Here is a 24,227-nt window from a genome sequence, read left to right as displayed (position 1 = left end):
CTACTCCTCACTCTGAGTCTGATACATATTATGTATGTATCATTTGGTGCTTTTACACCACATAATACCACACTTTAGACTCAAAATAAAAATACTTACAACATTCCAGATATTTGAGCGTGACATATTTACAAAGTTGTATCTGTATTTTCCACAAGTAAATAGCATGGTGGTGAAATTAGCATCTGAGCTAGTAAGTACAACAGTTTTGTTACTCTTTTATTTTTTGATTATTTGGACAAAATCAGATTAGTTCTATTACTCATTGTGTAGCATTAAAGTTAATCAAATCTGGACTCAATTATCCTCAAGCGGACTAGTTAAAGCACAGATTGTACATTTTGTATTGTATTTATATACATACAGGGAAACCTTTTGATTTTCATGATAGCAAAATAAGAAATTATTTCGATATATAAAATTTCAGAAGTAGAGAGTGATTAGGAAACATTCCTACTTTTCAAAAGTGCATTACAGTATTTTACATAAATTCACATCTTGATCCGATTTGCAGACGGACAACAGAGCTTTTCATGTTCAATATCCAGTTATCACAGCTGACAGAACCATTTGCCTCCAAGAAAAACATAATCCCAACAAATTAGTCCAATTTTATTCATTAAAAATGCATGCCTCCATACAAATAATTACATTACAAAGTGTAATGGCAAAAAAAAAGTGACAGCGCCAGATAAAGTGTCTCTAAGTTTTTAATTTTCTAAGACAATGTAAGCATGGATGAAAATAATTCTACAACGTCATGGTTTTAATGCAAACATCTTACAATAAGGCAGTTTAAAAAGGCACAGATTGAGCTTCAGATGGTCGGCTGACCTCCATCCCCCCTTCATATGATCTCAGAAAAGGAGCACTGACTGACAGCAAACACACAATATAAACTCTTGGTTGATGGTCTATACATTGTGGTACATATGCAGTAAGACAAAAACATCACAAAATAGAGTTCTCTATTTTCCTCTGCAGTATCTGATGTATATAAAGCCATCACTTCAATGGTCATACTTTGTTTCAAATGTTTCAGACAGATTTGTTTTTCCCGGGCTTAAAAGCAGGAGACAAATGAACTTTAAATGCACATAATCTCATATTTTTCCTGTAGATTATCATCACTTTTGAAGTTTCTGTTACAAAAATGATCTCAAGGTTTCTGCATTCAGTTCAATTGTCAAAGTACAAAGACAAACATTAACATACAAATGAAGCAGTTTTACTATTAGCAGTATTTTACACATTTAAAGTACTTAAAAAGCACTACCGGATCAGCTCAGAGAAACTGAAGTCGGAACCATTTAATGTGAAATCATGTATCCCTCCTTATCTCCAGCTAAAGGTGGAAAAACTACAGATTTCTCAAATAGATGATTTGAAGATCCATTTGCATCCCAACACTCTGGGCTGATTCAAGATTCTTTATAAAGGCATTTGATTCCAGCGGGTTACTTCTTCAAATCTTCAAACTTTTTAAAGTTGCAGCCAAACTATTTTGTATTTTTATAAGAGACTCTTGACGATCTCTGGAAGCCAAAGAGGTAAATCTCCATAAAGCCTGACAACACGTCAAAATGCAGGAGTTACAGAAACATGTGATGCAGGATGTGAAGGTGAGAAATGCTGATATGAACTCCAGAAGCGGCTGAGGTAGTGTTTGCCTCATCATCCTCTGCTACCTGTAGCCCTCATGAACCAGGGGAAGAGGGGCATGTGAGCAAATCTTTATTGTTTCATATTCAGTCCTGAAGAACAAACTGCAAAAACGTTAACTTTAAAACTACCACTTCAGAAGTGAAGAGTAAGGCTTTGCGCTGAAGGCTCTTTAGCTCCACACGTCCTGCGAGTAGCGTCCCTTGGTCATCAGTTTCTTGACGTAATCTGTGGCCTGGGTGCGAGTCATACTGCCGTATTCCTCTGCGATCTCGTAGAAAGCTGTCTGCACGTCTTTTGCCATGTTCCTCGCGTCACTGGAGAATAAAGCAAACCAAGTGTAGATGGATTATTTACAAAAAAGGGGTGCCAAGAACAGAGTCTCAAGTCTTCAGAAAAAAAGCCCCCCATGCTTTAGGTGCTTTTAGGTTTTAGATTTTAGGTCATTACCCGCAAACATAGATATGAGCATTATCTGTGTTGATTAGCTTCCAGAGGTGTTCCTTGTTCTTCTTCAGATGATGTTGCACATAAATCTGGAGTTTAGAAAATGGCAAAAGAAAACATTTTCCAGCTGTGAGTTTATAAACGTTTGATATATGAAAACATAAAAAACAAGTTTACTACCACATACATAACAGTGCACTATAAAACTCGGTATAGTACTAGTAAAGTAGTAAAACAGTAAAGTACTTGGTAAGAGTACTAAAGTACCACCAAGTAAGTAAGAGCAGAAAATCTATGTTTACTATTGATATGTTTTAATAAATCATTATATATGTTGTTTCACTTCCCATAAAAACCTAAAACAACTTTTGACACTATTGAAGCAAAACCATCTCAGTTGCAGCAGCTTGGTAATCTCCAGCTGCAGCAGTCATGTAGACAGTCTGACCTTATGGTCCTGGTCTCTGGAGAAAGCAACATTAAGCTGCGTTAAGAAGCTGTTCTTCTCTGCCTCCTCCAGCTCCTCCTGGTAAATATAATCCTCGTTTTTGTGTCTGCAGCCGAAATACATCACCGTCTCTCCTACTTCCTTCCCTGTGGAGTAAAAGCATCCGTGTTACATTTAAAGCTAAATCCTTGAAAGGGGGAAAGTTGGCAAAGTTGTTACGGGGAAAAGGGACTGGATTTATTTTTGTTTGAAAAAGGTTTCTTAAAAGTTCAATTTAACACCTTTTTATACAACAATTTATTTTAAGTTATTTCAAAATTCAAGACAGTTAAATACGGCATTCACTGCAGTTGACCGGAGTTTAGAGCTACACACGAATTATCTTCAATAGCTTCACACAGCATACAGAAAAATTCATAACAGATATTTTTGATGGGTTTCAGTCGGCTGCCGAAGTCCCATTTTCAGTCCCATTTTTCATAAATTGCTAAACAGTTTTTATGTCGAAGGAGCTCTTTGTCAATAACTAACCAACTATTTTTTCAGGATTTGACAAGAAAGCTAACTGACCAGCTTTAAATTTCCTCTCAAAAGGGCGTTTAAAGCCTCGTGTTAAGAGCTTTGTAGTTTTTCCAAAGAATAATAATGCCTTTTGTTTTCCCTCTTTGGGGGCAGTGCCAGCTTTTAAAACAAATCTAAAACCTGACTTGGTGAAAACATCTTTTCTTCAGCATCTATTTATTTGTATATTGTCATATATTTTTAATAAGCTTTTATTCCTTCTATATTTTCATTTCAACTTCTTTTATTCAATCAAGTTTTTATCCATTTTTTCACTTGGAGATTGGAGATGTCATTCAGGTTAGCCAATCAGATTTTAGGGTTTATTTAATGAAACACAGTGACAGTTCAAATTAATTCATGATGGACAATAGCACATAAAGTTAATTAACATTTTAAAAGATATTTTTGCAGCTAATTTTATATTTAAAATAGTATATATATTTTTTGACATTTAAATAATCTCATGTACAATAATATTGGTTTATTTACAAATTGTACTGTTACACTCTTGGCTCTAGATATTTTTGTTGCAATGCTTTTTCTCCCCTTCTCAGTGGACTGGGGAGTTAGTAAACTATAAACAAGGACAAAAATATCCCAGTCCTTCACCTGATGTTATCATGAAATCACACCAACAACACTTTGACAAACACTTTGAGACGGAGAGATGATTGAGCACCTTGCTGTTTGAGCCAGCCTCTCTCCTGGATGAAGCCCATGAAAGGAGCGATCCCAGTGCCCGGGCCGATCATGATCACTGGGTTGGAGGCCTTGAATGGCAGGCGAAACTGGGACTTGCGGATGTACATGGGCACGGTGGACTTGTGGCCGTTGACGAGTTTGTTTTTCAGCCAGTTGGTTGCGACTCCCTTGTTGAAGCGCCCTGTCTTGGTCTTGTACTCCACCACCACGGCACAGATGTGGATGCTGTTGGGGTGAACCTACAGAGCAGACATATTTTATTAGGAGCTGTCGCCATCAAAGCGACAACTCATTTTAAGAACGTCTTATCTGTAAAGGGGTCAGTACTTTAGATGAAGAGGCGATGGAGTAGTAGCGAGCCTGGAGACGAGGCAGCAGCTCACACAGGTGGTCAATAGGAGGCTTTAAAGAAGGCATATTCTCCAGAACAGCCAGGATGTTTCTGCAAGAGTCCAACACCCAGTTCTGGTAGAGAGCCTGTAGACAATGATGTGGGCATTAAAGAAAAACCCTTTACTCACCAGCAAAAGTAACATGACAAAATCTTGGTGCTTTAGGGGTTAAAAGTTGCTCTCAATCAACTCATCACCGACCTTGCCCTCGGGAGATGAGGAAGCCATCTTTCGCATGTTCTCCTGGTCTTTGGGGTCGGAGGCGTACTGCGCCAGCTCGTACAGGACGTTGGTGCGGGGAGGGTTTGTGATGTCCAGGTAGTGAGTTAGGGCGGTGCGGTAGGTGGTGGGACAGGGGAACGGATGCTTCTTGTTGGACTCCTCTGGAGACACATCACAAATCTGATTAGTATTTCAATCAACAGTCCACAGTTATGGCCATTAGTTTTGTACGGACACTAATGTGTTTTGCTGGTTTAACATTTTCATTTTTTACTTGTTTCTACGCTACACTGAAGGATTCAAAATATTAAGAAGCTTCAGAGGGAGGCAAATATGTCTAATATATGAATACTTCACTTTTCTACACAGTTTTTTCCAGCTGAGGGTCCAAAACTTCAAAAGTCTGATCTGAAACACTATTTATCTTTTTCCTTGTGACAATGTGCTTCATCATGTGAGGCAAATCCATACGAAGATCACATCAGGATGGAACGCTGTGAGCCAGACTCTGACCAGACGCCCCAAATAATCAGAGGAAATAACTTTACCCCAGTGTTCAGTGGTCGAGCTGTGTACCACCTAGAAAATTTCAGCTTGTCCTTGATAATAACTCTTTAAAACTCTTTGAATTATCGTCCCCATGAAGTTTACGCTTCACAAGCTCTGGCCTTCTGGCAACACATTTCTGCAACATTCCTCATTAACACAGCAGGTCTTGCTGCTCAATTTCAATGTTTTACTGAAATCCTCATGCTACTAATTCATCGCCACCACAATCAGAGTTCTCTGTGCATGGTTTATGTTCTCAAAGCGACCTGGATGCACAGAAGGAGAATGCTGACATCACACAGCAGTGCATTATTTATGAAAGTAATGATGGATGGAACCATTTATGGATTGATTTTGAAGTTATTTAGCAAATAGTATTGTCACAAAATCATAACACGAAAGAAGTTAATAAAAAGAAAGGACATCTAAATCGCACATTGAAATGACCTTTTGTGGAGCACTGATTGCAACAACGTAGTCAGATCCAGAAGTGGTGGGATTGTGATGCGCTTCACTGACACACATTCTTTCATAATTATAATTTTCAGCTATTGTTTATGTCCATTGTTCATCATTTACTGCGTCTGGCTTCTTCTTCTGTCATACTACAGACGCTCTGAAAACAATTGGATACTTATCAAATTTAGTAGCACGTTCCTCATCCTTGTCTAAAATAAAACAATTTGAGATGTCACAAAAATTTTTTACTAACGCCCCAAAGTTTCCGCAAATACGTCACTAATCACCAACCTTTTAAACCTTGACTGTATATTAAAACAACATGTAGTTGATTCACATGCATTCAAAAGGATGACGAAGCAAGTCTAGATTATCAGTGAAGGATTTCATGATAGTGTGAAGGGGAAGGGCTTCTGTGGCCAAGGTTCTCTACGGAGGTAATGAAATACCATCAAGGTTATTGAGAGAGATAACCACATCAAGGTCCACGCCAAGGATCTCTCCCAGCTTGTTCACCAGCTCTGAGTCATTTGTGGGGAAAACAGCGACGTGGTCTCCTGACTCGTATCTGAAATGACAGAATGGGATGTTAAGACTTTGACCATCAGGCATAAACCTGAAACTATAAAGTTTGTCCAGAGAGACAGTTTCCCAGCAGCCTTGCCTGATCTTGGAGCCTGTGATGTCCAGCTCTAGGTGCATAAGGTGTCTGTCGCCAGCTTTGTTGAGTTTACGGTTGACAGTGACTGGAGCCAGGAATGGGTTCTTGGAATCAAAGGGTCTGTAAATTAAATAAAATATTGAAAACAAATAAGCATTTATTTAAAGCAAGATAAAAAAAATTAAAAGTTTTAACTTCCTTTGTGAGATGTTTTCTGCAACCACGAGGGGGCATCAAGCTTAATTTATATTAAGTGACTTTCAGTGCGTTTTGCAACAGACGATATATTGCTGTAGGTGAAAAGTGATACATGACTGCGCTCAGGGGGACTCTGAGGACGCGTCTGAACTTACGGCTTTTGGACTTCAAAACTCTTCAGACGACCAATCTCTCCTGTGTAAACTTTGTTCATGTTGACGTCAGTGTGCACCTTCAGCTCGTACTGCCGAATGCTGCATGGCAGAAAAACGGGAGACTAAATATTGGCTCATCATACACACAGAAAGAAACAAACTCAATACCAAGTGTGAGAAAAGTACAACTCAGGAGAACAATAATGGAAAAATGAAATGAACATATTACAAAAACAATTTGACCATGAACGCACCTTGACTCATCTCCTGACGCCTCCACACCAAAGTGTTCACAGACTGCCGGCCAGAACTGTTCTCTCCAAGAGACGAAATCCTCCTCAAGCCTGAAACCAAGAAACACAACAGGAAGTTTAAACGGAAATGTGCGGACCAGGCTTTTACTGGAAAAAAATGTCTCGTTTTCAGCACATTATTCAAGTAATAATTTTCAGCTTTTCTAGACTGAAGTTTCTGGATGGATGGATGAACAGTACCCAAAGAGAAAATGTGCAGCAGGTTCCTCGATAGAAATTATAGTTCAGAAAATAGGGAAATACAAAATCATTCCCAGTTTTTTTTATTTCAGCCTCAACAGATTAAAATTCATTGAGTTTAAGAATCTCCTTTTCAAGGGAGTCCTTATCTTCCAGAACCTGATCTGCTGATCAGAATAACTTCAAATATGTTTCAATGCTGTTTTAGTGAGGTCACCCACCAGACGATATTCCCCCAAACTGTCTTTGTTTTTGACAGTGAAAGGCATATTGTGTCTCTGAAAGCTTAAATATCTTTTATTCAGAGTTATTTGTTATGACTTTGTGATAAATGTGTTCCTTTGATAACTTGCTGTCTGTTAGGGTAAAAATAAAGAAACCTTTTACGTTTTTATTTTTAAAATGTTGAACTTTGGTTGTTTTCATGAACTCGTATGGAAAAATTATGAAAAATCAAAAAATTTCCCACAGCCTGAACAATAAAGGCTGGTTTTTGATCAGTAGTGGCAACCGACATGATTAAATATACTGACTGTACACAAACCACTCTTGGACATTAACCAGAATACTCACTTGCCATCATCATCACCCAGACCAAGATCAAAGATGCGCTTGGCTCCCAGTTCTTCCAGCCTTTTGTCTACATATTTTCCCATAGCGTTGTAGTGTTCGTAGGTCTTATTGCCCAAAGAAAATACCTGCAGACAGACAGTAAGAGATATTGGAGGATCAGCACATAGTTCTGGCATTTAAGAGCAAATAATCACCTTAATTTAGAAATTCATAAGACGTTTTTTTAAGTTGTCAAACGAGTGAAAATGGTCTTGATATTGTTGAACAAAAATTATACCTAAGTGAGTGACGCTCGAAAAAAACTCAGTAGGTTATATTTTTAATTTTAAAAAAAATTCTCCCCTGAATGTTAACATTTTAATTTACATTGATATAAGCACTAACATTTTAATAAAAGTATGTTTTAAGCAGAATTTAACTACACTTATTATGTGACTTACCATATTTCATCTAGTGTGAAGGATGGAAAAAAGATCTGTTCAGATTGTAAACATGCTGACTCAAAGGACCCACAACTCTGGAGCCTTTTCCAACAAATTGGTTTCAGTGTTTATCTGGAGCTTACTAATCACCAGTTCTTTGTGTTTTTAACCAAAAGAAACTTTTGGTGCTAGAAACTCCCAGCATTAGTTTTCTTTTGGGCCGGGGGGGGGGGGGGGACAACAACCTTATTTCATGAGGAGTTAGAGACGATAAAACAATAAAATGTCAGATTAGTTACACAAGCTGATGATTTTCTGCTGATTTCTGACTCACTTCTTTGACAAGGCTCGTCTCTTGATTTAATCAGCTGATCAGAAATCAGCTGATTGGGTCTGGTAAGCGTACACCAGCACTGCTGGTTCTTTTTTTTTTTTTTTTTTTTGTACCCCTCCAGGGGTTTTTTTGTGGGCTCTAGTGTCCCTTATATCACAGTGGGCTGACAGGAAACGGGGAAGGAGAGGGGGGAAGACATGCGGCAAATGTCGTCGGGTCCGGGAGTCGAACCCGCGACGGCCGCGTCGAGGACTCAAGGCCTCCAAATGCGGGTCGCGCCAACCGCTACGCCACCACGGCACGCCCAGCACTGCTGGTTCTTTAAAACAGCATTAATGAATGAAGCTGATGTTATAGAATCGGTTTGCAGAGATTCTGGGAAAACTAATATTTGTGAGGTAAAATTGTCTCCAAGCACTACAATTTTCCACAAAAACCCTGAATAAAACAATATATGAATGAGACATTTAAAGTGATTTAATAACATGGCTCTGACTTTGCTCTGGTGGTGGAAAAGCAATCAAGTTCTTTTAGAGAACAAGTTTAGAACTGGGTCTTGCACCACAACCTTTTTGGTAGTTATTCAATTTCCCACTGGGATCAATAAAGTATTTTTGAATTTAATTTGAATTAAATTTGAAAGCCCTCAGTGATTCTGATGAAAATGGATGCAGAATTTGCAAAGGAATTTACAAAACGTTGAACTACTACCATTTGTTGCAACTACACCAACATTTCAACCTTAAAGGAAAAATGTTAAAGCCATAGATCATTTTCCTTCCACTCGATAACTATGCACTACTTTGTGCTGGTCTGTCACATAAAATGCCAGTGAACTATAGGAATTTGTGGCTGTATGGTCTCCTGGTTTGAAGACTTTTTGCTGACATTTTTATTAGCCTAAATTTGCTTAATCAAAAGAAATTTTGTAACACAACCCAGCATGTACTGTAGGTGTGTGGGATTTATCTTAAAAGTCAGTCCAGGCAAGTTACTGGTGAAAAGTCAAACAAAAAAATATAAAAGCACAAAAATTTACTTACTATATGCACAAATATTACAACCTTCAGAATAAACAAAATCATAAATTAAACATTCCTGTAAAGTACAGTCTTTATATCATCTAAAGCCTCTGGTGGTATGTTAAATCCTATGGATCTCATCCTCTTCAAAATACTGAAAGAAATATCTGATGATGTATTTAAATGATTAATAATTGCAGTAAAAGAACAATAAGATAAGGATGTCAGAGAGAGGTTCAGTGTTGCGCACAAGCTGCATTGCACATCATTCCTGCATCATTAATAGCTTATTTAAAAAAAAAAAACAACCTCTAATGATAAAGACTCACAGTGTAGTTCAGGCCAGAGAGGTCTTCATCATCATTCTCCTGCAGCCAGTCATAAAAGTCCTGGGCGTTATCAGTGGGATCTCCTTCTCCGTATGTGGCCATGCAGAATATAGCGAGAGAGTTCTCAATCTCAGCCAGACGGGCCAGTTCCCCCTGAAACGATGTGAAGTGCAAACATTAAACACAGCAGATAAAAAAAATTGATATATTCTGTACAACTGGAAAAGAACTGTGAGAAAGTGAGTTCATGCATTCTCATGCATTTTAATGTCTGATGCATTTTAATGTCTGACTAGCGTTAAAAATTTAGCACGTCATTTTATGTGACTCCTGCAGTGCGTGAGTGGATTCTCTGATGCACGTTACCATGCTGTATTCCTCCGGATCGGCAGACATTCCTTTCATGCCGTAGCGCTGAGAATCTTTGGCGAGCCTGTTGGCAAACTCCTCAGCTGTCCCAGTCTGAGAGCCGTAGAAAACTATGATGTTCTTTCCCTGAGCGCAAATCGACAAAAGGATGTTTACATTTTGCACATGGAAGGGCAGAATCGGCACTTCAAATTATTGCATATATTCCGTCTGGTTGCTAAGCAAAAAAGAAATATTTACATGTGCTTAAATGTAGCAATGATAACTAAAGCCTCATCTACAACCGTCATGGTATCCAAGCCATTTGTTGCTAAACCACAGGATTCAAAACCAGACTCATTATTTATAGTCCTGGCTTGAGAACAGAGGACCACAGGAGTCCCAGCAGGAGTTTTGAAATCTGAAGCTACATGCGTTAGCAAAACAAAAATATGAAATCACTCACAGTTTTCTTCATTTTCTCGACAAAACTCGTCTCTCGGGTGGTGGGTGTTCTAGAAAAGAAAGAAGTTTTGAGTCTGGCTGCCAGAACATTTAAAAGAGGTGCAATTAATTGTACATTTTCTTAAACACCTTAATAGCTACAACTGCTGCTCACAAACATGTAGGAATTACTTTTTCAGATTTATTTACTGATCAGTCTAAGTGACAGTAAACCTCATTTCCGTGTTCTGACCTGCGTGTTGATTCTCAGAGATTTGACCTTTTTTACAGGCTAAACCCAGTTCATCTGGGGAACACCGAGGCATGTGCAGTTGAGTGAAAATCAATGAGAAACATTTACTGTGTGACAGATAAGGATTTATCTGGAAAGAACAGGTGGGAGAGTAATTACTAGTGAGATAGCACCTGTTACAGTGTTACTGTGCTGGTTCGGCTGCTTTGCTATGTTCTAGATAAGCATTCAGTATTGAAGAGGAAGTGATCTAATCTCAATAGGGTATATGTCATGGTAATTTAGACATCTACACTTGTTCAAAAATAATCAGTGCATTGATACAGATCAAAACAGTGTGTGCTGGCAGATGGTTGGTAAGGAGGAGCTTAGGAAGCTAAACCTATTAAAAGCTGAATAAAAGGCAACACCGCTACAATGAGCATCAAAGAGCAGAGCAGACACCTGCGGATCGCCTCCATTGATAAAAGATTACAAGGAAAGTGACTTTCGGGCTCACAAAAAACACACAATTAATGCATTTTGTGATTTTTACAACAAAAGTGCAGAACAAGATTGCTGTGCTGTCATTGAAGCTTGAAGTACAATAAATTTGAAAACAGAACGTTTTAAAAGGAGAAAAGCTGCGTGCAATTCAAGCAGGGGTCAGCCGCTCCAGTCCTCGAGTGCCACTGTCCTGCAACGTTTGGACACATCGCTGCTCCAAACACCAGAATCAAACGAGCAGCTGAAGACCGCGTCTTTGAAAAGTTGCTGACATGCCAAGGAGGTAATTCAGTCTTTTGATTCAGGTGTGTTGGAGCAGGGATACATCCAAAAAGGACTGCTGATTAATATTATTTTAGCAATCGATTAATCAATTATCGATTGTTCAGACAAAAATAAATAGTCACATTCTTCACATTTTTCATTTGACCACTTAAGCCTATTTTGTGCAATATTTAAAATACACAAAAGATGCAAATAAACTATTCAAATCCCTCTTAAGATAAAAATTCAACATTTTATCGCCTAAAACATAATAACAGCATTCCTTTAGAGTACATTTGATCATTTTTAGCAAAGGATGATTCTACAGCTAAATTAAAACACAAACATGTGAAAAGCTCAGCTTCTTCTGTTCGACTTGACATCAATACAATGTAGGAATAATCTGTTGATTAATTTTCCAAATTAACCAATTAATAAAAATGTGCTCGATAGGAGGATTTTACAGAATTCGCACTGGGTTAAACTAAAACTACGGCACCATCGGAGTTCTTGGTAAAACATATTTACAGACAAAGAATGTTTTTTGTCTTAAATGCAAAATACATGTTTTTTCCCCAAACAGTTTTGGCTTAATCATTTCTCCCAGGGTGCCGTTTTTTTCAGTAAATCGCTTTTTCCTTTTTTGGAGTTTGTATACTCCAGGTAACGATTATTCGATTACTAAATTAGTTTCACGATTATTCCATTAACTAATTAATTCAATTAATTGTTTCAGCCCTACATCCAAAAGTTTCAGGACACAGAAGGACTGGAGTTGCAGGCCTCTGGAGCAGAGTATTGATTCCTGATTACACAAACACCAAATGCACCTGACACATCAAAATCATGTTTTTAAAGTCATAAAATAAATTGACTATTGTGCGGTCATCCTGTCTTGAAAGTTGTGTTTTTCTGCTGTTGCCGTTTATGTCCACCTTATTTATGCAGTCTTTAACGAGAAAAATAAAACACACAAATGCTGAATAAGATTATTAATGAAATCCTTTCCATCATGGTTTACTGTCAAAATTTTTAACTGATGTTTTTTTTAACAGTTGTTTTTGTCATTAATGGATGGACAGAGAAACAGAGGGATGACTGGTAATGACAGCTTTTTTTTGAAGAAGTTCTGAACTCAAACTCTGCAAGCTCCTCAACCCCCCCAAAATCGAAAACAAAGACAGAAAACCATTAATGAATGACTCCTCCTACTGGTTTTGTTGGGATTCTTACTTTTGCTGTTTGGACTGCTTTTTAATGTTGGTGATATGATGTCATTATGTTTTAAAATATGATTGAACAATGCAACAGAATTGCATCCTGTTAAGAAATTGTGCATCCTGTGTGAACAAAGCCTCTGAGGACGAAGAGCAAAACCAGAACAGTGGGATTTCTCTCATTTTGGCAGTGAGAAACTTTAAGCTGGAATTGTTTTATGAATAAAATAAAATCATGATTGCACATTGATTGCAATCAATGTGCAAATGAACAGAGCGGGAAATGATTAAGCCTGAGAACACTTAATGATGAGCTGATTCAGTTACGTTTGCAGATGAACAGATTTAATCTCCATCTCTTATGCAACTTCTCTGAAATCCGGTATGTTTTCTAGATCGCAGTCTTATAAGGTTAAACTGAATGTTTAGTGTAGCGTTTCCGTTAGATTTAAGCTTACGAGGTGGAATTAATCTCGACAGAAGAAATACAAATTAGTTGAACAATCCCTCAAAGATGCTTTGAGGCGGTAAAATAAAAACTTTACTGACCTCTCAGCAGCATCTCTCCTGTCCTCTGGCAGTGAGAAGACACAGCCCATGACATGCAGACCTGTAGCTACACACTTGAACTAGCACTGTTGTGTAGGCCAAGCCAACAGCCACAATGTTCAAAGTCCAAAAAACCCCCAAAAAACTCCAAAAACATAAGATGGAAAAGTGAGGCAGGCGGATGGATACAGCAAGGGTCTGAAGCTCAGCCAGCCTTCACGTTCACTTCCAGCACAATCTGAACTCTTCCTCTTCCTGCGCCGCTCTCTGAAACCAGCGGCGTCTGAAACACGTTCACCCAGAGAGCACAACCGCCCGCGACTGCCGTCAGCCTCTGCCCACCGCTGGGAAACACAATGGTGGGAAACTGACTTTCCCATAAAACGCAGCCGAGCTGCAGAGCCACAGTTTCTGACTCACGCGAAACACACACTGAAATGATCAGAAGCTGGAAATGCCTTCCTCCTCATCCCCACCCCTTTCCCTCAGCGCTCTGAAAGGTGTTGGGAGGGAAAACGTCCACAAAATCCATTCTGAAAATTTGAATGGTTATCAGAGAAACTCTTCTGTGGACCAGTGAGGAGGGAAAGAGCTGTGCGTTTCTTTTTCCTTTTCTTTTCTTTTCTCTCTTCCCTGCCCCCACCTCATTGGAGGAGAGAGGGGAATGTCATTGCTATGGCAACCTCGTTTATCATAAAAGGATTGCATTTGTGACATGGCCCAATAGCAGTGCAGCTCCGACCAGACACAGACAGGAAAGAAGAAGAAAAACGTGGCTCTGGGGAAAGAAGAGTGAAAAAACTAAGGCAGGGAGAAGAAAGGGCCGCTTGTTTGCCACCTCAACTTTCCACTTTTGGACAAAAGGACTTGGCTCGCTCTCCAGAGAACTTCCAAAACGGGTTCAGGGACGAGGAAAAAAAAAAGAAAGCACAGGAAACAGATGAAAGACTACACCCCCTTTGTAACAGTTAGATAATCACTGGCCCTTTAAGGGGAGGGGAGTCCAGCTCCCTGCTTGTCTTGATATTTGTTCCCTTCCTGCATCCGTTCCCTCCAGGGACTCGTACAGTCGGTTCAACTCTGGTTTTTAACTCTGGTTAGAAAGATTTCTACAGTCCAAGAAATATCAAGCTTTAAAAAAAAATAATCATGGAAATAGAGTCTCAGCACTTCGCCCTCGTTTCCTTCACAAAACAAAACATTGGAACAGTCTCAAATTTGTCTTTTTCTTTCCAAAACCACAGCAAGGAATACGCGTATTTAACATCTTAACATTTTGGTTTTGTAAAACCAAACACTGGAACATAATTTTTACACGGATTAACAAGCAAATTTGCATTTTGCTTCTTAACCACCTCTAGCTTTTCTAACAGCTATGATCTTTACCAATCAGTTTCCAAAATGATCATGTATAGGCCAGCTTTAGAGTATTGGGCCGTGTCATCTGCTGCTTTATTCATTTTCCACTCTTAATTTCAGTTTGACTGAGATCTGTACCTTTTCTTGGCAGTCGAGAAGATCTACCTTCCTTGGTTTGATGGGATTGATGGATTGAGAAAATAATTCATATCCATCCATCTATTTATGACAGAGGATCTGCTCAGATGTTTGAAATACCTTCATTGACTTGTAGTGATATAAAGGAGTTGGAGCTCCACTCTGAGCTCTCCTCTTGTAAACTTTAAGGTCCAGTAGTGCAGTAAAATAAACCCAGTTCAGTAAAATAAACCCACTGATATCCAGGATCTGATTAATTAGATCTTGTCAAATCCTGAGCTTTATTTCTTTCCTCAGCTCTTTGTTTATATTAAGCAGACAGTAGCAGCTCTCAGATAAAAGCAGAAAACTCTTCAATCTGTATTTCAGTTTTCTCCTATCCTTCCATCCCTGATGAATAAATAATCTTAATTTAAATAACATCTATTCGGCTATAGATCTTTCCCTGTATAAAGTCAAAATCCTACAAACTGAAATAGTGCTAGAAAACGTAGACTTCAAATAGGTTTCTTCACTACACCAAGTGCTAAACAACACAAAATAATGATTTAGACAATCACATTTTAAAATTGAAATTGCAATTTTAGGTACCACATGCTAACATTTTCTGAAAACTGTGAAGCCTAAATAGAGACATGCCCCAAGACACTCACAACTGTAAATGCAGCAGAATCATCATCGGTGAATACAAATACACCACACTGTCCAGATACTTATTTGCAAAAAGATGTTTGCATCACGCTTATTTTTTCTACTGCAATAAGCATGAAGTAAAGTTTCACAAATTCATTCAGTGAAGTATTGCTGGTGCAGATGTGGTGCGATTTATACTGAATGATGGTCGACTGTCCAAACGAATCTCTTTACTTTGACATTTTTAAATGCTAAAGTAAAGTGCAAAGTAAAAATTAGAGGTTTATTGTTTATACTTAGATCGTGCCTCACACAAGAGCTGAGGATTTTCCTATTTCAGCCTGTAACCCTTTACACAGCAAGAATGCAACAGATGCTACTGGCTTTGTTGAGGGTTTTTTTTCTTTTCAAAGAAACAAACAAAAAAAATCATTCAGTGTAAGAGGAGTGTCCAAAAAATGTGGCCAGTGCAGGGAGAGTTCAATGTAATAAAGCCAAGCCTCTTTTACACCCTATTAAGTGATAAAGGAAGGAACAACGGGAGGGAATAGAGGAGGACCCGCAGGCTTGGACAAGAGAGAAAACATCAAGCAAATCAGTCGAGTTTCTCTCAAAAAAGGCTGAAAGTAAATGAGGAGGCGGAGAGAAGCAAGGGTCACAGCTGGTGAAACATTTACCCAAAGCATCAAGCTGTGCACGCTCACACACATGCTTCTATGCTTTACAGTCCCAGCTTGAACAAAATAGCCTTTGCACACAATTTTGTTGGGATTGCCCTTAGAAGTAGGCTGACCTAAAAGATAAGGCCACTTGCATCAAATGTGTCAAGCAGACCTTGGGTTGTTGCTCACCATTTACAGTCTACGCCACTTCTACAATAGTTGTAATGAAATTTAATTGAAATATTTTTTTTGTGAAGTGCTTCAGGGCAACACTTATGAATTGCAGCAATATAAATAACTTGAATTGAATTTAATGTTTATCAAACCCAGAATGAAGTCCTAATAATCTTTACAATCCAAACACCTTCTGCTTTCCCAATATTTCTGTTCAACTGTAAAAGTTGTTATTAACTGTACTCTGGTTAAAGCTGAAGGATGGAACCGTTTTTAAAATCAAATATGGTTTTTACATATTTGTTAAAACTATCACTATGTTGGGACACTATAATTTCAGACAGATAATCTCTGAACAAGAAAAACAAGCTCCTGTGCCTCATCATCGTCAAACATGGTTTTTTTAATAAGTTGCCAACTGCAACTTAATAGAAACGCAGTTTTAAAACTTTAAACTTCAGTTCATAAACTATACTTTAAAACTCAAGTTTCAATACAATAAAAAAACGTACCTTTACTTTTAATTTTACAGCATAGTAGCTGCATGGTTTCCCCCAGTGTATTATAAGCCTGGCGGGCCACCAGGCTTTACTTATGCTCCCACCAGGCTTAGCATTGCTTATTTATTTAAGTTTTTTTTTTATGTTTGCATTTTTTAAGACTTTATTGTTGCTGTTTAGATATTAATCTTCCAATAACTTATAAATATCAAGTAATATTTTCAAATTTCCTGTCAACTTTAAACATATTTTATCTCATAAACATGGCGGGCCGATGGATGAATGACTGCCTTAGCACCCAACCACCAGGCTTAGCAAGTTTTCTGGGGAAACCTTGAGCTGCATATAAAAAGTAAATTGCATGATGATGTAGTGAGGAAAATCTTCGTCACTACCTTGAATTAACAGAAAAAGAAATGCACAAACTCACGGGGTATCAAGCTTCTTAAACTCGGGGATGGGCTCAGGCTGCTTGCGGGACATGAACCAATAAATGACAAGGCCCACAATCAGAGAGAAGAGGAAGAGGTCCAGGTTGCTGAAGAGAGGCTCCTCTTCGCCTGCGGTGTTGGTGGTGGTCTCGGGGTCCATGTCGGCCATGTTGGCGCTCAGCGCTACAATACGAAAGACAAGGAAAATATTTTCACTAAATGAAGGAATACTAAATACATGTAAAACACTTAATTCCTCTGTAATATCTTTTTATCTGACTATTGTGCAAGAATAAATTTCAAAAGTTTAAAAGAAATATATTTTTAAAGCTACACATTTCTCAAAATTATGTAATCTGTGAATGTAATTTGTTTGTTACATCCTACTTCAGCTTCACACATCCCTGAGGATTCAGGAAATTCCTGAAGGAAACATGATTGCCAACATATGTCGTAAAACACAATGAATGCTTTTATGCATAAACTACTGGATAATGTGCCTTACATTTGGCTCTGCACAAGCTAACATTGTAGCCCAGTGTCCTGGATGAGCGAGAAATCTCCTGTCATGCACCCACGACATCAACTCCTTTCACGCTGAGCAGGAGAGGACATTGTGTTCTTTCAGTTTGGGACGGGAAAACAATAAGTACAGGGTTTTTTTTTTCTAACCCCCATATTGATCACTACTCCAAAACGTGCAAAAAAAAAAAAAAAAAAAAAAAAAAAGAGAAACATGTTAGACAAAGTGCTGGCTCTGCACATGGGCAGACTGCCGCTGATTCACTGAAACATTAAGTAAACCAGTTTATGAGCCGCCTGCTGTTCATTTCAGCAGGAGCAAAAGTCACAGTGGACTTAGGTTGCGTAATGACGTCTGATTTGGACAAAAGACAACTCCTTCCTGCAATTCCTGTGTGGAATACATCGTATAGACCGTCCTATCGAGATATTCACCTCAGAAAAAAAAAAATTCTGGATAATATTTTAGGCGTTATCTTATCTGCAGCTTGAGCAGAACAGCATATTGACTCTCATATTGATACAGCTAATGAACAACAGCAACCCTTTTTAGCAATCTTCTGATTTACATGTGATATATTCCATCTGTTCTGTGGTCGTTTAGAGGAAAAATAGGCAAACCTTCACATTATTAATCAGAAATGCACAAGAAAAGATGGAATCTCACCTTTCTCTGAACAATAAGTGGATCAAACTACGCTGTGAGCCAAATCATATCAGTCAGGCACTTAAAACCATGGGAAACAGAAGCTATTTAAAGAGGAAATTGTATTTTCCTACAACATGTCAGAACATATCTGTGATTCATTCAGGGTGTGAGAGTTGGTAGACTTTTATTCAAAGTTAAGGTAAGGATATAGATTCTTTAGGATTACACACCGAGTGTTGTTTTAGTAATGCTAGCAATGCTAATAAGTAATACAAGATGTTAAGCTTCATAATTATTGTCCTTTTAAAATAAACTAAGATTAAAACCCTGTTATACAGCAACTACTCTCTCATATAAGTGATGTAACATTAGCTCTTGTTTAAAGAGAAATAATTAATGACAAATAATATGCTAGCAAAAAAAAAAATTTGAATACTGTCTTTACAATCCATCTTACAACTTTTTAAAGGAGAACTCAGCTTGTTAAAACTTTACAAAAAAATTCAAAAGAAATTGGTTTCCAACTTCTGAAAAACCATAACTCGCTGTGAGGACTTTAAACCAAAGACGCTGTATGAGACAGAATAAACACCATAACTACAAATAACCTGGGGCCTCATGCACGAAGCGTGCGTGCGCACAAAAAATGTGCGGCGTCATATTTTACGCACAAGTTGGCATGTATAAAAATGTACTTTGCGTCAAAGTTTTACGTAAATATACGCACACTTTTTCGCTGGCAAACTTTTTCTGTGGACAATATCAAACTACAAAGCGTCAAAACTCACCTAAATATAACTACATTCAATGTTATTTAGACCAAGACGTTTCAAATCCGATGTTTTTTTCATGATTTTAATATTTTTATTGTTTAAACGTAAATGATGAAACTGAACCGCATTTATCCTCAGACAATTACATAACACACACACAAAATAAAGAAAATGAAAATAGATGGATGTGAAAACCTCACTCGAATGTAAATAGTACTTCTCCTCACTTTTTGTCTCATAAAGAGTGTTCTGTGCGCCGAAGCGCACGAAATGCATCTATGGGGTAATTTCATTCTGACTGAAAAAGAAAACAGGGTTGGATCAGCAGATTTACTCCAGACAGGTTTGATTATTTTTAAAGTGATCAAGGTGTGTAGTATTCAAGTAGCTGCGCGAAGGTGAAGGCGTAAATGTGGAGCGCTTTGGCTCTGATGGAGAACATCGCCAATGTTCTCCATCAGGAAGGATTCAGAGGATTCAGAGGGAGCGATTGATCAGAGATCATATTGATCAGCTGGGAAATGTTGATGATCGTTTATTAGCATTTAGACTGCCCAGACTGATCATCCTTCAGTCGAGCCGCCCGCTTTGTGAATGCGCCTTATGGACGTAAAGCATCTCTATTCTGTAAATCTACAACTTATGCACATGATTCCACTATTTAGAATAAACGCCCACATTCCCGCTCAAATGACTCTCTGACACGCTGTCTGCCCTGCCGAAAGCGCTACTGTTCACGCAGGCATTTGCACAATCTCTTCATTTATTCATTTAATTTTCTTTAAAATATATTATTTTTATTTTTGTGAGGTGACCTTACGTGTCCTGAAAGCACCTTTTAAATAAAAATATATAGTTATTATTATTATAAATATTTATACTGCTACAAACAGGGACGTTGCCATGGTTATTGCTTATATGGTGGCTGACTTCCGGGTATTTATATCCACCCATATTTATTTATGGGTGGCGACAGGGCAGACCAGTAGCTGCGCTCAATTTCCGCAAATTGGGACGTACAAAGGAAAGGTGCGCAGGTACTTGCGTGCGCAAGGCTGTACACATCCGAATTTTTTTGTGCGCAGCACTTTTCTAAAATTTTCCGTACGCCAAGTTTTAGTGTGAAAACTGCGCACTCGTTTATGCATGAGGCCCCAGATCATGGCTGCTGGACACAAACCTCACCACTCATGCACAACAAGAGTAGTTTAGTCATATCTCCCTGCTGGATTAATTACCAGCCCAATAAAGGCAACCTCGCTGCACCATAGCAACTGCACACTCTGAGGTAAAACCATTAGTTTACTGGTTTTCGTTCATGGGGATCATAACAGACTGAAATTAGTGAGGGAGGTTCAACAAGGATAAGTCAGACCCATTTCAAATACAACTCCGTGTTTTCATTTATGACCTAATCATGTGAGGGACAAAAAGAAAAGTCAACAATACCCTCCCTGATCAACTCACAACTACATAACCTCTACTGTTGGTTGACACGTTCACAAGATCGTGAGGTGGAGAGTTTAATGTATCACTTACCTCAAATTAAAAGGTTTCTACAGCTACTGTCAAAGAAATAATAAATATTTACTTATTAGCAAGCAGAGGCGGTTTACAGAGAGCCATCCTGCAGCTATAAATATTAGGAGAGAAGCAACTTTTGATTTGTCGCCAATTGAGTAATAGTCCAGGTTATGACACCGGTTTCCATCGGCTTTTGTGAGGTCCCACGTGTTTAGAGCTGCGAACCAGTTTTTAATCACTCTCTTTTGCGTTATGTCTTCATTATTGGGAATAAAAATCACATTTTACATCTGAAATGAATTGACAAATATCGGGGTATGACTAAGTCCTGGATTGTGCAGAGTGGCTGTGAAAACGGCACTGAACGTAAACAAATGCATAGCCGTGCTTTATATCCTGACACATAAGTGTAAATTATTCTGCTTTAACCGTGAAGCGAACCGGAGCTGCCACGAACTAATCCCCGGTTTGCGTAACACTCAGGTCTGACGCTAACATATCGCTAAAAAGCCCAAAAGTTTATCCGCAATGTGAACCTGTGGTGTTGCGGTGAGTGTTGTCTCTCCCAGCAGATTACCACAGAGTGAAATTGTCCGGAACAGGCTAGAAAATGTGAGGAAAGAGCGAAACTTACCTGCAGCTCTCCTCTTTGTGTCTGACTCAGACTGCGCTCAATGCGGAAGGAAACTTTACGCCATGAAGGACCAAACCAACTCCGTCCAATCAGCGGGGGGGGAGGACTCATCCAGTCCGAGTCACTCCATCATTCATGTTTTCCCTTTTAGGGAAGTTACAGATATCTTTGTCATGTTTTAGGGTGGACTTTTTGGTTATTGTGCAAGTTTTTATTCCTAGTCATTTTTAGTATTTTGTTATTTGGGAGCGATCAGCGGGAATCTCTAATCGCATGTTATTAAATAACTGTCAAGGTGCAGCAGGCAAAGGGTCATGGTTATGCAACTCAACCAGCTGAACTGAGCTGTAAGGCAGATTCATCAAAAGCGTCCTTCTCCAAGTTAAACAGTGTTTATGCTCACAATGTCAAGGACGTGAGGCTGATACAGCCCTGCTTGCCTGATGTGAGGTCTTCAGCCTGCAGGCACATCTGTATTTGTTTTACTAAGCTAAAATGTAAAATGTACAGCACAGTATGTAACAACCATGAAGCAAGCAAAGTATTACGTTAAAACTAATTTAAAAGAAGTCCATCACTGACTAGTGAAAAGAGAAGCTCTCTGCAGTGAGAGTTTAAGCTTTCAGGGTTTTTTTTTTTTATGGGCGAAATGTTTCTTTCACAAATCTACTTGTCAGTTCATTCCAGGAAGCCTTATGGAGCTTTCTAGGTTTCCTTTCCTTTGAAGCAAAACATTTGCTTCAACAATTTGTCAAGAAAACATAATGTTTTCTCATGTTTTTAAATTGAATTCACTTTCTACTGACACATTAAAATCTAAAAAAAAAACTTCCTTCATTTATTTTTACTTTTGAGATAGTTTTTTTTTTCAAATGTATTTTATACTGTTGTCCTTTTGACTTAAGTCGATTATAGTGCTATAAGTATAGGGTAAAAAATTATTGGGTAATTTGTTTTAAATTACTCTATTCAAAAAACAATAACAACTTTTTCATCTTTGTAATACAACCAGTTAGGACGTCAGAGAATTTATGTAAATGAATATACCATACAAAATTAAACTTTGGTATAACTGTGGTACAAGAAAAAATCACACCTCTAACATTTGTCATAAAAATAAAAATAAAAATTTGGGGGGGACTTCTGACATACTTGAGATTTTGAACTAAAGCATAGTTCAGGTTTCTTACAAAGTCCAAAGCAGGTAAAATGACGGTGAGAATCACTCGTCAACTTTAGCTTGATTAGACAACCAGAGGAGCCCTACATTGTGCACACCTGTTAGAAATATTTAGTATATATTATCTTATGTTTGCTGTATTTGATGTGTGAAGTGTTTGTCCTGTTCTCCCATTGTTCTGAGTTTTTCAGTTCCTGCCTTGCAGTTGCAGGAGGGAGAAAACAGAAACTGAACTGTCAGCTTGTAGGTTTTGCGTGTCAAGATAACAGAAGAAATAACTGAAGAAATGGCAAAGCTATGTAACTGACTTGAGATAACAAAAATGATCTATACAACTAGGGACCGCCCCTAAGGAAATAAAAAGGGAGAGTAAGGCAGAATGTGCTTCAGAGCAGTAAGAAATTGTAACAAAAGCACATTTCTGTCTGTCTCTCTGTGCAAGTAAATTGAATTCACTTGTCTCTTTTTCCTTTGTCTTTTTCTGTCAAAGTGTTTCAGGGTTTAAACCTGACAACACCCCTGGAGGGTTCCATTTCCATTGGTTTGGCATACAAATAGCAATATGAAAACATGTTCAGAATGCAACCAAACACTAACTTAACAGTCATTATTAAAAGAAATGCTTTGTACTTTGCAGCATCTCAAAGTACATTTTGTAAGACTTACATTCCTGTTTAATCCATTTCTTTAAGACTGCTTCTCTCTTTTATTTGCATTTATTCCCACACTGCATGGTAATAAATGTGTGGTTGTCCATCTGAAAGTCAAATTCAAGCTTGGATCTTTTCTTTTTTTTTTACTACAGAGCATAAATAGAAACTGTATGATATGATGCAATAACCGTCACACCTCTGACCTTTGCCAAAGTTCTTCAGTACAACTCATTCTGCACTTCAGCTCAATAATTATGTCAACTAATTACATTTTGACATGTAGAACTAAGATGTTTCTTCTTTATAATACACAAATCTGGGGTTAAAGATGACAATCAAAACACAAAAAAACAGTCACTGACTGGGAAGTGGATCTCTACCCTCTACTTATATTGCCACCACCTGATCCCTCTGGTAACGGTTCTCCTGGTGTCAGCATTTGCAAATCAAATAATTTATTTATTGCTGGTCTTGATGTGTACCAAAATACTTCCAAAAAAGACCACTCCTTCTGTAACCAATGCAATTATTCCAAACTAAGCAAATCGGGGCATTCTATATAGAAAGTACCTCATTGGCAACTCATCAAGGTGGTCGCAAAATAACCAAGAACTACATCTGAAGTCTTTGAGACCTCACTTGCCTAAGTTGAGGTCAGTGTTTTCTAATTCAATAAGCAGAGAAAGCAGGCAAAATGGCGTCCATGGGAGGGTTCCAAGTCCAACATCACTGCTGAACGAAAAGAATGCAAAGGTTCATCACATTTCACAAAGGTCTCCAAGACTGTTAGGAAAATATTCTGTGAACGGACAAGATTAAAGAGAAACCTCTCAGAAGATGTTGCTTCTCATTACACCTAGTGCACAACTAACACAACATTCAATTCAATCCAAACAAACAATTTCAGATAAAGAATATCATAGCAACACATTCTTCATTGCTATAAACACATCCTCCCTGAACTCTCTGCCTTTGGGTCTAGAGGTTTTTTTGCAACCCCTCACTGCATATATTTAGATGCAGTGTGGGATATAATTTTTTAAATATTTTTTATTCTCATCCTACCTGATGTTCTTATTTCATCCATTACAGGGCAGTGCCCCCCTCAGGATGAAGGGCTGCATCCTCAGGCACCTAGTTGTTTGTTTGTGTGTTGTTCTTGGATGGGTTGCACTAAAATGTGAATTTTCCTCTGGGATCA

The 24,227-nt window shown here is 38.3% G+C and overlaps 1 protein-coding gene across 3 annotated transcripts; it reads right to left on the bottom strand.

Moving 5' to 3' along the window:
• Nucleotides 1–595: 595 nt before the first annotated feature.
• porb (P450 (cytochrome) oxidoreductase b) lies at nt 596–21,335 on the bottom strand. Of its 3 annotated transcripts, XM_028045651.1 has the most exons (17): nt 21,194–21,335; nt 17,091–17,274; nt 10,448–10,496; nt 10,000–10,128; nt 9,634–9,786; nt 7,527–7,651; nt 6,714–6,803; nt 6,460–6,558; nt 6,110–6,226; nt 5,895–6,013; nt 4,417–4,598; nt 4,151–4,300; nt 3,801–4,062; nt 2,558–2,703; nt 2,113–2,198; nt 1,794–1,979; nt 596–1,688 (listed from the first exon to the last, which is right to left on the bottom strand). In XM_028045651.1, the coding sequence occupies exons 2-16, from the start codon at nt 17,258–17,260 to the stop codon at nt 1,835–1,837; spliced, it is 2,022 nt and encodes a 673-aa protein (XP_027901452.1). In that variant the 5' UTR covers nt 17,261–17,274; nt 21,194–21,335; the 3' UTR covers nt 596–1,688; nt 1,794–1,834. The 3 variants fall into 3 exon arrangements, with proteins under 3 accessions (XP_027901452.1, XP_027901451.1, XP_027901453.1); XM_028045650.1 differs by having other exon boundaries at nt 596–1,979; XM_028045652.1 differs by lacking the exons at nt 17,091–17,274; nt 21,194–21,335 and adding an exon at nt 13,195–13,716 and having other exon boundaries at nt 596–1,979.
• Between the last annotated feature and the right edge of the window lie 2,892 nt (nt 21,336–24,227).

This window comes from Xiphophorus couchianus, chromosome 18 (genome assembly GCF_001444195.1).
Source record: "Xiphophorus couchianus chromosome 18, X_couchianus-1.0, whole genome shotgun sequence".
Classification (NCBI taxonomy): domain Eukaryota; kingdom Metazoa; phylum Chordata; class Actinopteri; order Cyprinodontiformes; family Poeciliidae; genus Xiphophorus; species Xiphophorus couchianus.
This window is presented reverse-complemented; position numbering and strand designations above follow the sequence as displayed.

What these genes read in the sequence shown, in the direction of transcription:
- porb (XM_028045650.1), bottom strand. Translation starts at nt 17,260, where the DNA reads ATGGCCGACATGGACCCCGAGACCACCACCAACACCGCAGGCGAAGAG. An exon ending in TTTAAGAAGCTTGATACCCC is followed by an intron (nt 10,497 to 17,090) that starts GTGAGTTTGTGC and finishes TTTCTTTTCTAG; the next exon opens with AACACCCACCACCCGAGAGA. An exon ending in AGGCTGGCTCAAACAGCAAG is followed by an intron (nt 2,704 to 3,800) that starts GTGCTCAATCAT and finishes TTTACTCCACAG; the next exon opens with GGAAGGAAGTAGGAGAGACG.